Source organism: Gallus gallus, chromosome Z (assembly GCF_016699485.2).
Source record: "Gallus gallus isolate bGalGal1 chromosome Z, bGalGal1.mat.broiler.GRCg7b, whole genome shotgun sequence".
In the NCBI taxonomy this organism is placed as follows: Eukaryota; Metazoa; Chordata; class Aves; order Galliformes; family Phasianidae; genus Gallus; species Gallus gallus.
The window spans coordinates 71,624,260-71,636,903 of record NC_052572.1 but is presented as its reverse complement, the minus strand read 5'-3'; the positions used below and the strand labels follow the sequence as shown (position 1 = coordinate 71,636,903).

General features: G+C 56.5%; 1 protein-coding gene across 1 annotated transcript; it reads left to right on the top strand.

Annotated features, from left to right (window-relative positions):
• Positions 1-3,043: 3,043 nt before the first annotated feature.
• On the top strand, positions 3,044-12,340 carry LOC112530643 (maestro heat-like repeat-containing protein family member 7). The gene is made up of 22 exons (XM_040655692.2): positions 3,044-3,200; positions 3,422-3,501; positions 3,729-3,833; positions 4,084-4,169; positions 4,279-4,390; positions 4,618-4,698; positions 5,115-5,219; positions 5,592-5,772; positions 6,148-6,239; positions 6,700-6,849; positions 7,004-7,158; positions 7,279-7,417; positions 7,583-7,770; positions 7,860-7,997; positions 8,359-8,470; positions 8,877-9,029; positions 9,463-9,639; positions 10,009-10,164; positions 10,451-10,552; positions 10,862-10,964; positions 11,276-11,335; positions 11,639-12,340. Exons 1-22 carry the CDS (start codon positions 3,068-3,070, stop codon positions 11,821-11,823), a joined length of 2,793 nt encoding a protein of 930 aa, XP_040511626.1. The 5' UTR covers positions 3,044-3,067; the 3' UTR covers positions 11,824-12,340.
• The last annotated feature ends 304 nt before the right edge of the window (positions 12,341-12,644 follow it).

Sequence of the window (12,644 nt, the reverse complement as noted above, 5' to 3'; positions counted from 1 at the left end):
AGAAAATAGTTTAAAATGGCTTAGGGGAGGAGGAATGGGAGGGAGGATATTGTTGCTAACTTCTGGGACCAGTCAACAGGCTGACCCTCTTTCCCCAAAGAGGAATGTCTGTAGGGTAAGACTCATACACTTGGTTATGCCAACGGCTTTCCTAGGAAACTTAGAACTATCTATAGGGTTGTTGCATGATTTAATGCAGTTGTGGTCAGCCATATTATTAATGTTCTTGGTTAACCTCACAGGCTTTGCAGACAGTGCATTTATCACCAGTAATCCCAAATGTTCTGTATTCCTGTTGCTTTAATGAATGACACTATTGATTAATATAGCTGTGAGAGCTCTCAGTGGCTGCAGCCAAATTCCCTAAGGGCAGTTGTGAAAGTTCATTCAAACACAACTAGATGAACTGTACAATGCAGTACTTGTGAATCCGTTATCATGATAGTTCGTATATTGAACGTGACTGGACTTATAACATTGAACTGGGCGTCACTCAGAATCTACGCTCAGTTGCTTCCAGACCCCCTGGTATCTGAGGACAAGCTCGAATGCAAAGGGATTTATTTCCTGCCAAACTTCTCTACCCTTTTCATGTGACAAATATATACTACTCGATTCCATTGTGGCTAATAAAAATACCTGTAACAAAATCATCTGGACTTTCAACTTTTATACCCTTGAAGGTGTGCTTAACAGTGTGTAGAGCGAGATAATGGAGATTTCTCAGCTTCAAATAATTGAATATTCTTTTTGTGAGGACACAAATATGCCTAGTGTATATTGCCAAAATCTCTAGATTTTCTTTTTTTCTGAATATTATTCCTAATTATTCCTAATACGGTGCTGTCCATAAAGCAGCTGGGAGAGTCTCCCACCTCATCACCCATATCACTACTGAAAACTCTGAGCAGCGCAGGTTCTGTCATGGATCTCTGGGGACTGACACTTGTAACTGGCTGCCAACCAGCTTGGTAATAAGAGAGCCAATGATTATGACCAGTTCAGCCTGGCAGACAAGCTACATTTCAGCCTACCATCAATCCATTTCACAGTTCCCTGATTTCTCAGTTTTCAGATGAGAATGCTGTGGGACATGGGGGACAAAAGCCTTTCTAATGGTAATGTACACCCTCCTGCCTACATAACCAATCAGTGAAGGCAATCAGACTTGTCAAATATGGTGTGCACTTAGTAAAACCTTGCTGAGTGCAATTCCTGATTGCAACCTTGTCCTTTGAATGTCTGAGTAAGTATTATAATAAAGTGTAAGCTCTGATGCTCCTGTTGTCTGACTGACAAGCTTATGGCCTCTAGGTGTTTGTTTCCAGATGTGATCGCCTGTCATTGTCTTAGTTAACTGCGTTCAAATGTATTGCTCTAAATGGAAATCTGACAACAGTGGCATTTATAGGGCAGATCATTACGAAGATACAAACCAGACAGTATATAATGGAAAGGGAGACGAATTGAGAAAGTATTTGAGATCCACCTGCAAGAGAAGGAGCAACAGACAGAAAGCTCTGAGTCACTTGACATAACGACATATTACCAATGGCTGATCAGCTTGCAACTCGCTATAGTTTATACTTCTTGGTTATTCCAGTAGTTATTATTTCTCATTATACACCCACCACTTTACCTAACAGAATTAATGAAATCTTTCTTTCTAAAAAAATCTAGCAATTCAGTCTGACAAATAGACAGAAAAAATTCTGAACAGGATAAACTCTAGCATCACCATTGCTGTGAGTTTTCAGAGTAGAGAAAGGCAGAGGCAAACAAAAATCTTTGTGAGATTGTTCAATTGCTGAATTTTGTTCTTGCCTTCTGTTATTTGTAAAAGTCCATAATCTCATCATTACTTTTAAGGTTGCTTTTTCTTCTGAGTTCCTCGAATTTAACCAGATTGAAGGAATCACATTTACATTGAAATTTCTGACTGATCGTCACAAAGTTCAACATTGCACCCGCAAAAAAAAAAAAAAAAAAAAAAAAAAAAAAAACTATATATATAAAAGAAAAATTTTTATGTCAATTCTATTGGACTTGAACATACGCATTGGTAGATGATGAGGTGTTTAATTGTCCCATCTCAGCCAGTTCTATTTATTACTCCTCTTCTTTCTCGGTATCGCGTGTGTATATTGAAAGATGTTGCCCACCTCCTTGCTACCCCAGCCCGGCCGCCAACCACTGCTGTGCCCTCCCATCTGCACCCATCCTGGCACAGGGACACAGGGGACACAAGCTTAACGTGTAGCTCAAGTGCCGATGTAATGCTGCACAACAAGTCGTTATATACTGTGACACACGACTGCCCCGCATACCCGTGACCCGCTAAGCACCACCCAGAACGACCCACTGTACCCAGAGTACGGCCCACAAAAGATGCAGTGAAAACACACACTTTGTATTCCTCAAACGCTTCTTGTTTATTCCTGTTTCAGTTCATTCCATTGTGATATTTCATCTCTGGCTTAACCGGTATTGATAAGCTTCAGAGATCTTCCAACCTGTGATGTGAAATGCTTCCTCCGCTAAGTATTACCGGCAATTTCTACAGGTAATAGGAAGCGGGAAGAACTGGTGATGTTGCAGCGTTAACTTATTACACCTTTAAGATAGCGTAAATCCTTCCAGTTCTTCAGAAGAACAAGGCCTGTGAAGAGAGGTCCTTTCATCTTTTTTTCATTTTTCCTTGATGTCTAGAGTACTTGGGCCTTTCTTTCCCCCAAAATACGTTCCTCAGCATCCCATCTCTCTTCCTTTTTCCATGTCTTTCGCCCCCTGCGATTGAATATTGGAATCATTCCAACCTTTACGGTTCTTTACTCAAATCTGTAGCAGTACTTGACAGTGTGCGCTTCCAATAGCTCCTAGAGCCTCAGCAGTGTTGAACGGAACGGTCTGCCTGCTCAGGTGCCCGAGGGTGAGCAGCCTCGCCTCGCGGCAGTCCTCCGGCCGCGGGCAGCGCACCCACTGTGACGCAGGCAACACGTCACAGCAGGGCCTTCTGTGACGCGCACATGGAAAGCCCGGCGTTATTCGGGTGTTCCGGAGGATCGCGATGGGACAGCACGGGAGCAGCGTGGCTCACGGTGGAGCCCCCGGTTCCACCAATGCCTTTCTCCCAGAATCCCAGCTCTTAGATTCCCCGAGGACAGAGCTAGAGACAGGCCGAGAGTCGTTCGAGGAGACCGGTGAGTACGCAGGTGGCACTGGGCCCGGCCAGCCTCGGCCTGCGCTCCGGGCTCCGTGGCAGGCCGCGGTCGGGGCTCGACTGGGGCCGATGCCACAGGACTGGAGCCAGGGAGCTCACCCTGATCTACACCGGGAGCCTCGTTCCTTGCGCCTCCGAGGGAGAGCGGGCTCCGGTGCACCGAGCCCCTGCTCACAGCTCTCCCCGCTGCTTCTTCCACAGCCTCCGGCGTCGGGCAGCTGGATGACAAGGAGAAGAAGGACTGTGAGTTCCTCTGGTCCTTCCTCGCCGGCGAGGAGAAGGTACGGATGTCCGACCTGGTCGGCGCGAGGCTCTGCCCGCTGCTCCCAGCCGGGCGCCGCCGTGCTTGCTGCCTGCGCACAGGCTCTCGGAGGGCCGCTGGCTGCGCAGAGCTGCTGCCCGCCGGGCCCCCCGCACCACCAGCGCACCCCCTCGGCGCAGCGGCCCCGCTGGCCGTGCCTGCGCCCTCTCACCCTTCCCGTTTGTCTCCCGTCTCCCCGGCTGTCAGGAGCTGGACGCGAGGAAGCGGTTGCTGGCCTCCGTCCTCACGGTCTGCAGGCTGCGGCTGGAGGGGAGGTACCTGCCCGACGGCAAGCTGGAACCACAGCACGAGGTGAGCGGGCACCCGGCGAGGCTGAGGGAGGGGGCACGGCTGGCCGGACGCTGGCCCGGCGGTGCAGCCAGCAGGGACGAGTGGGACGGGCCTCTCTCTTCAGGCGCCGACCCGCCTGCCGGCCGCGGGGCTCCTGCCTCGGATGCCGGTGCCAGCGTGGGGACGGCGGTGCTCCTCCTGCAGTGCATCCTGGCGCTGGCCGCGGCAGCTCCCGTGTCCCAGCCCAGCTGTGCTGTCTGTCTCTCTCCAGGCGCTAGTGCGAAAGAAGTTGCCCAGCTACCGGTGCCCAGTGATGTCCCTGGGCAGGCACGCCGTGCTCGCCATCACTGCAAGGAGGCAAGTACCCCAGAGCCCGGCTGGGCCTGGGCCTCTCCACAGCAGGGGCCTGACAGCAGCAGGCGTGCCCCAGCTGCCAGCATCCAACAGGCCTTTCCTCTCCTCGCAGCAATGAGGACATAGCCCGGGTCGGACAGCACCTCAGACGCTGCATTACCTACATCTGCTCTCTCGCTGAAATGCAGGAGCACGACAGCTTTGACGCTCCCCTCCATGAGCAGGTACGTGCTGGCTATGCTCCAGAGAGCCTGCCAGTCAGTTTTGCGCGCTTCTTCCAGTTCACTTGGGCTGCTGGAAGGAGACAGCCAAGGCAGACCCTGAGGCACCACAGGGCAGGCTCCTGGCTCCACAGGGTGCCTGAATTCTGCCTCGGGTGGCAGGAGTTGAAGCCAGCTTCCTGCAAAGAAAGGGCAAGGAAAAGGGCACACCTGCTCTGTTCTTCTTGCAGATGCTGCAATCTCTGGACAGAGTGCTGCAAGTGAGGCTGCGTCTTTCGCCAGGCTTCGCCAACGTGGAGATCATCTTGCAGGTCTGGCATGTGCAAAGAGAAGGGGCTCTTCCTTCCTGCAAAGAGAAGGGACTGCCTGGGGTGGGCACTGTGTCCCAGAAGCAGGCACAGAGAGCGTGCGGTGGGGTGGGGGGCACGACCACCTGAAACCCAGTGGTTTGCACCTGAGCGGTGGAAGGCCGTTGAGTGCCCTTCTCAGACCCTGCAGTGGCAGCTGGCACTGCTGACCCACCGCCCTCCTTGCCTGCCTCGGCGGTGCACTTCGTGGCAGATGTCAGCAAGGCCGAGGTCTGCTGGGACGTGGCCGTCATGCAAAGCAAGCTCAGCCTTGAGACTCTCTTCCTCTGGCCGCTGAGGGCACCCAGCAGCGTGCCGGCCCCAAAGCCCTTCCCTCCCACAGTCATCCTGTGGCTGACCAACAGCATTTGTCTTCTCAGGCCCTGCTGCCCTGCACCAAGTCCAACAGGGTGAGAGTGCGCCGCTGTGCCGTGGAGAGGATTGTCAGCCTGAGGAACCTCATGGGCCCTGCTTTTCTGATGGGGGTAAGGAGCCGGTGGGACAGGGAGCAAGGGAGCACGAAAGCCCCCTCTTGCCCCTTCCTGGTGCCCTCAGAGAGCTGCTAGCTCCGGGCTCCCTGCAAGACCAGCCGCCCTGGGGCACTTTCCCCTAGGCACCAAAAGCCCGCAGCCACTCAAACCCCTCCAACAGTTCCCACCAAAGGCAGTCAGCATGCTCCTCACCTGGATGTGGGTCTGCCATGGGTCAGCCCCTGCGTGGCCCAGGGCAGAGCTGGCCAAAGCGCTGGCGCTCAGCTCCTGTGGCGCTCAGCCCGCTGCTGGCTCTGGGGAGTCAGAGCGTTTGTCCCAAGCACACTAGTTCAGCCCAGCTAACTCTGCCTTTCCTTTGTTCCTCAGAGCTCGTCTCAAAACAGTGAAAGCATGGCTGACATTCGCCTCTTAAAAGAAATGCCTGATACGCTCATGGGGCAGCTGTTGGGGCACCTCATCCTATGCTGTGCCGAGGAGGACGAGGACATCAGGTGTGAGTCCACAGAGACAGTGCAAGCCATCCACAGCATCCTGGCAGCACGACTGGGTAAGAGACGTTGCAATGGGCTGGGTTGTTGCGCACGCTAAAGCCCAGACAAGGCAGTGCACCTCTTTGGCCACCCTCCCTGCCCTGGGGAGCCTGTAGCAGCAGCACGGCAGGGCTTCTCTCCTCCTTCAGAGCAGAAGGCTAGACCTAGCTCTCCTGCCTTGCTGCAGCCTGAGAGTTGGCCTTGCCTTCTCCCCCTTGAAACAGGCGCGCTTCTGCCCTGACACCTCTGCAACTCCCCACACAGCAGTGGCTGGCTCTCTTTGGCAGCCTCAGAGCTTGGGCACAAGCAGAACTCTCCTTCCTGATCTCTCATGCCTACTCCACCTTCTCCATCATTCTTACCACTCACTCTCTGTTTCTCCTGCTGCCCAGGTTACAAGTTTGGAAATGCCAATCCCAACCTATACGTGGAGGATGGACACTGGGGCCATTTCTGCGCCCCGTATGCTGCCTGGAATACACTGGTAAGCAGCTCGTCCCTTGCTGGGATGCTTGACGGGGGGGGGGGGGTTGGCAGGAGGCTCACATGAGCCAATGCACCAGTAAGTGGGAGCACGAGGCAGGGGCTGTCTCGGCCTCTCAACAGTCTGGCGGCAGGGTCCACCCGTGTCTCAGCAGGGAGTAGCCACAGACTTTATGCCAGTGGCAGAGCTGTGACTGCAGCTGTTCTGGCCATCGGTGAGCCCCAGCTGCTTGCCGAGCCAGTGTTCTGTGACCCTGACCTCCAGGCCAGCCTTTGCTCTGCACAGCAGCTCCCTCTCTGCACCCACTGCACCCACTGCACGAGGCTGCAGTCAGCCAGCCCAGCACTGGGCTCTCCTGGGATGCAGTGTCTCTCTCCAGAGCCACCCTCGCTGCTCACGTGCACCCCACCACCATTAAACACAGTGCATCGGGCCTTCTCTCCCTTCCTCCTTCCCACAGTTAGTGGGCAGATGGCTCCGCCCCACTGAGAGGGGGAACTTCATCCTAACTGTCCTGGAGGGCATGATCCAGCCGAGGGTCTCTGACACCAAGGTGGTTGCCAGCGCGTTGGATGCAGTCCTGAGAGAGGAGGGCTCTCAGCTCTCAAACGTAAGCAGTTTTCAGACGGGTTGCCCCGTGTTTTTGCTCTCTGGGGGCTGCTTCCCCTGACCTGAGAGTGGGGCTTAGGAGGGAAGCAGCAGTTCCCAGCGGCAGCTGGGGCTGTGGCTGTGCTCCATCTCAATGCCCTTGTTGTCTCCTCCAGGTGCCAGAGATGGTGCAGAGCATCTGTGACAACCTCACATCAGACAGCAACGCGTTGCTTCGGGACATCATGATCCAGACCCTTTTGAAGATCACGCGCTTGGACCCGCAGCGTGTGGTCAGGACCATGCTGCGTGATATCTCGTGGTGCAACACGTGAGGGGCCTGCCCACCTCATGGACGGCTTAAGACCCTTGGGGCCAGCACAGGACCCTTGGGGCCACCAAAGGACGGTGGCTGGGGCAGCCCCCGACGCAGTGCGCTCTGTCTCTGCAGGTCTCTCACAGTCATGTGGCAGGCGATTGTCTCCGAATCCAGCCTTGCACAGGTCGTGGTGAAGAACCTGTTGCTGGAACAGCCAGAGCCAAGCCACAGTGACCTTCACCAGGGCTACAGCTGCAACCATAACCTGGCTGTGGGTTTCTGGCTGACCCGCTCTCCTCCCTAAGCCTTCCCTCCCCTCCACAGCCCCTCATCCTCTCATGCCCTGCCCTTGAAGCCCAACCTCCCAGCCCGCGGGCTTGGGCAGCGCTGCAGGGGCAGCTGTATGCTGAGGGCCATCCCTGGGTGTTTTCTGCAGATAAGCCACGCCATGCACACGATCCTGCATCTGCCGTCCAGTGAAGAGTGTGTACGGTTGTTTATGCGCAAGCTGTACAGGACAGTGCTCCTCAAGATCTTCTTCATCCTGCAGTGCTCACAGCGTGGCTGCTTCAACTTGAGAGACGGTGATACGGAGGAGAACATGTTGCCTGTGAAAGAAATCAGGTGCTGCATCCCTGCCGCCAGGTCTCTGGCCCAGGCCCAGAGCCAGGGCCAAGGCTCCCCATGTGACGCACGCTTTGCTGTGCCCACAGGAATGCGGTGGAGTGCATGAGAGCAATTTTCCGACACCGGATGGGTGACAGTTTGGTGGAGGACATCGAGAGGCAGGGTGGCTGGGACATGCTTATGAGCCTTGAGACCTACCACACAGGCGTGGCTGTGCTGACCAGGTGAGAGCCAACCCAGTTGTCCCCGTCTCCCCGGCTCTTTTCCCCCGGAGAGGGGCTGCTGTTGCTAGGCTGAGAGAGGACTCACAGGGCCTGAGGCCTGACTCGCCTCCCAGAGCACTCTTTCCCTGCGCTCCACTGATTGAGGCGGTTGCCGGGGCTGGCTCTGCACACAGTGCTGCGGCCCGCGTCGGAGCTGTGTGTCAGAGCAGCCAGAAGGGTGGTCAATGAGCATGGGAAGAGCCCAGGGGCCTGGGAAGCTGAGGTGGTCAGCAATGGGCGCCTGTGGGAAGGCCACAACTCGTGCGTAGGCAAGGCTTCTCTAAGCTGACTGAGCACATCTCTGCGTTCTTCCCCCGGCCAGGGCACTGCGAAACACTGGGCCGCTCTGCTGTGCTGCGGTGTTTGAAGAAACAGTCGTAGCTCTCATCGTGAGACAGGAGCACGAGATCGGGACCATGGCTGTGTTCGTTGAGGTGGGCCTAGAGGCAAGCGGTGCCTCCTGGAGGTGCCTTTGAAACCTCGAGGTCTCTGGCAGAGCGGGGAGGGTCAAGTTGCCAGTCAGCAGAGCAGGGCCGCTGCCTGCACTCTCACCGCAGTCAGCCCAGCCTGGGGGCATCCCTGCCACGAGGCTTTTTTCCCCACGAGGCTGAGGAAAAAAGTCAGAAGCACATGCATTTAGTGCAGCTCCAGGGAGCGAGAGGCTGCAAATGGCTGTGAGGGCAGGAGCAGCAGGCAAGGAAGCCGTGCAGCCTGCCACGAGGCAGAATTGTGGCTGGCCCTTGGGCTCCTGCCCTGGGTCTTGCGGGAGGGGCAATTCAGCACAGGAATCCTGCCAACGGGGACGACCTCTCTCTCATGGTACTGCTGGGTGTGTTTCAGCTGCTGGACTGCGTGAAGGTCGCCACCATCATGGAGCGCATTGGCAGCACGAGCATCCTGAGCTTCCTCCCATCGTATCTGCAGAGTCAGAACTCGGTGCTGCGTGACTTGGCTACCACCAGCCTGGTCAAGCTGTCTGCAATACCCACAATGGTGAGTGGCTGGCATTGAGGCAGAGGGCCTGCAGCCCAGCCCCAGGCGGCGGTGCCCACAGAGGCTTGCCTGGACTTTGCCTGGAATCCTGAGAGGCGTCAGCTGGTCCACTGCCTCACTGCCACCTTCATCAGCCACTGAGGGCCGCGCTGACACAAATGGCTGTTTCTGGAGCCAAAGGCAGCAGACCTCCATCCCATCCCATCCCGTCCTGTCCCATCCCATCCCATCACGTCACACCGCATTCCATCCCATCATATTCCATCCCATTCCGGCCCGGCCCGGCCCATCCCGTCCCATCCCACGGGGCCATGGTGTGCTCAGAGCCGGCCCCAAACAGGTCTCTGCCCTGGGCTGTGCCATCTGTAAGCAGAAGTGCTCTGTCAGGGCGGCGCTTGGGGTTTCTGAAGAAGAAATGCTGTCTTTGCCACAGGCAGTAATTCTGCAAGACCTGCTGCCAGAGATCATGCAGCAACTGCAGGATGCCGACAGCAACATCGGTGCAAAGGCCATGACTGTCCTCCATAATTTGCTGCGCGTGACAGACCGGCAGAAGGCGGTACCCATTGCCCTGCAGCTGCCTAAGCTACTGCTGCCCTTCTTCTTAAATGTAAGGCCGATGAGCATTGGGAGGCATGGCTCGTGTGGCTGTGGGGCGTGTGAGCGTGTGCTGTGTTCCTCTGCGCATCCAGCTGGCCTGGCCTGCAAATTCTGCTCTTCCCACCACAATGCCTGGCTGCGTGCAGGAAACCTTTTGCTTGGTGCTTCTCAGGCTGTCATGCTGGGGCAGCCCCTCCACATGCAGTGCCCCACAGATGCATGCTGCACAATGGCACTGTGTGCACAGCTGGCCTACCACCGCTCCCTGCTGTGAGCGGGAGAGCCACAAACGTCTGGGTCCCTGTTGGCCAGCCCCACCCCCCTGCTCACCGTGGGCTTGGAGGAGGCAGGACTGAGTTCCTCCCTTGTGCATCACCAGGAGTCCAGCCACGTGAGGCAGCTCTCCATCCTTCTCTGTAAGGATGCCATGGAGGTTGCAGGGCACACCCGCAGAGCAGAGATGAAGAAGGAAGTGCGCAACATCCTCCTGCCTCTCTTCTTCCACATGCACGACCAGGACCAGAGCGTGGCTCAGGTGGGCATTTCTAAGCTGGGCGGTCACTGGAAGAAGGCGGTGCTGATAGCCCTCACGATGGCCTGAGCATCGGAAGGATCTACGCTGCAGCCCCAGCAGCGTCCAGTGCCGGAGGTGGTGCTTGCCCCACGCCTCTGCCTGAGTGCAGAACAGATACCTTTCCCCAGCTGCTGCATCTTCCTTCCCGCCAAGGCCCAGGAAGGCCCCGAGCCGTGGCAAGATGCAGGATGCACAGGCCCTGTTGGGCAGGCATTGGAGGCATCTCCCGCTCTCTGTTCCTCTGCAGGCCTCTTGGGAAGCCCTTCTTTGCGCGGCCAAGCTGCTGAAGCGCAAACACCTCAGGTACCTGCTGAAGACAGCGCAGACGCAGAGGATTGGCGAGTGCCTGGTGAGAACAAGTGCCCCGGAGCCCCCGAGACCTGGCCCAAATGAGGCCTGCCATCCCTGTCCCGGAGCGTGGGGCCAGTGCCGAAGGCACAGCCTGTCACCGTTCACGCACCCCTTTCCCTCAAGCACTTGGCGGCTCGGGCTCTTCTCCGGCCTCCTCTCCTCCCGGAGTCCTGGCCTGCTCCTGCTGGCAGGCTGTTGGGGCCAGCATCCGGCAGGTGAAGGCAGCGGAGGCCCATCCCAGGCACGGCATTTGCCTGCCCAAGGGGGAGAGTCTGCCCCAGCCGTAACCACGTGTGCTGTCTTCTAGCTGATGGGTCACGGCAGCAGAGCGGACCAGTTCCTGGAGCAGAGCCTGTCCTACCTGCGGAGCCCCCAGGAGCCCCTGCAAGAGGCGGCCGTCAGGTTCATTGGTGAGCCACAAGCCCTGGCCCTTCTGTGCCCCACAGCAGCTTGGCCCCAGCGCCTGCTGCTGCTGGCTGAGTCACGTGCCCGTGGAGCCGTGCAGGCCCAAGGCGGGGCCGGGGCGCTTGCGGGGCTCCCTGCTGCCTTCCGGCAGCTCTGCCCGCACAGCGGATGCCGGTGGGAGCCTTGCTGAGTGCCTCGGAGCTTCCTTGGGTGCTGCAGTCGCGGGTGCGTGGACAGGCCAGCAGGGATGGTGGGGGGCTGGGCTGGGCTGGGCTGGGCTGGCCAGCAGGATCTTTGACAGGCTGCGTGTGTCTAGGGCTTGCTGGGCAGCACTTGAGAGATGGCCGTGAGGAGAAGCTGAACAACGCCATCGAGGGTGAGTGAGGACCGTGAGGGGGTCAGAGCACTGGGGCAGGGAGAAGAAAAGACTGTGGGCAGCGAGCTGCAACCCCCGTCCCAACCCAGGCAGGAGGGCTCTGCCACCTTTGCAGACAAGGGGCAGTGCGGGCGAAGCAGCGAGCAAGCAATGGCCGCCAGCCCTTCTCCAGCTGACCCCGCTGTCTGCCTGCTCCGGGCTGGCCCTGGAAGAGCTGGGTGGGACGGCACCGGCAGGAGGGTTTCTTGGCTTGCTTTGCACAGACAGAGGCTCAGAACTCCACTCTTTTCTCTTCCACATCAGCCCTGAGAAGTTTGGAGCGTACCGGCAGCTCCTCCGCTTCCACCCTGGTGGCTGAAACCATCCAGCTCCTGAGAACACTCCTTGGAGTCAGCCCTCTTCGCTACCGGCTCAGCAGCATGTGGGAGAGGAGGCTGCACTCCCTAAGAGCTGGCTGGTTGCGCTGCTGCAGCTGTGCTCAGGGCTGACCCCAGCTCCAGCCCTGTGGCCCTGCGCAACCCTTCGCGTTATCCTTGCTGGCCCCTCTGCTGGGCTTCCCTGAAAGACACAGCCCTCTCGCTTCACCGCGCTGAGACTGAAAGAAACCAGTGCACCATCATCTTCACTCGCAACTGGATCACAGAATCATGGAATCGTAGACTCACTCGGGTTGGAAAAGACCTTGAAGATCATCGAGTCCAACCATGACCTAACCATCCTAACCTAACAGCCCTCTGCAAAATCATGTCCCCGAGCACGACATCCAAACGGCTTTTAAACACATCCAGGGATGCTGACTCAACCACTTCCCTGGGGAGCCTATTCCAGCACTTAACAACCCTTGCTGTGAAGACGTGTTTCCTGATGTCCAACCTAAGCTCCCCCTGGCGCGACTTGAGGCGCTTTACAAGCCTTGTTGCCCTTCTTTAAACCTACAAGAGGGAAGCTTTTGTATTTACTGTATTAACATCTATTTATTGATACAGAATAAACATCCTCTGTATTATTGATGCAGTGTAGATATCGCACAGTCATTTAACACTCCCACTGAGTCACAAGGCTGCTTTCTAACCTGCTTGAACCACAGGGGCACTGCACCTGCAAAAAAAACATATATATATAAAAGAAGAATAATAATAAAGGAGCAAAATCTTTCAGAAAAGCAGAAATATTGCAAAAGTTTTCTTCAATGATATTTCTCTCAAAAGGAATTTGTGTTAACACAGAACTACCAGCTGCAAGCAATCTGCATTTTTTAAGCTGTGAATTTACTGAAAGCTATTTTGAGGGGGTTCCAAATCGTAACAGC

Coding starts and splice junctions, on each gene's coding strand:
- LOC112530643 (XM_040655692.2), top strand. CDS start 3,068: ATGGGACAGCACGGGAGCAGCGTGGCTCACGGTGGAGCCCCCGGTTCC. Junction 4,391..4,617: donor ACGCTCCCCTCCATGAGCAG/GTACGTGCTGGC, acceptor TTCTTCTTGCAG/ATGCTGCAATCTCTGGACAG. Junction 10,965..11,275: donor GGCGGCCGTCAGGTTCATTG/GTGAGCCACAAG, acceptor GCGTGTGTCTAG/GGCTTGCTGGGCAGCACTTG.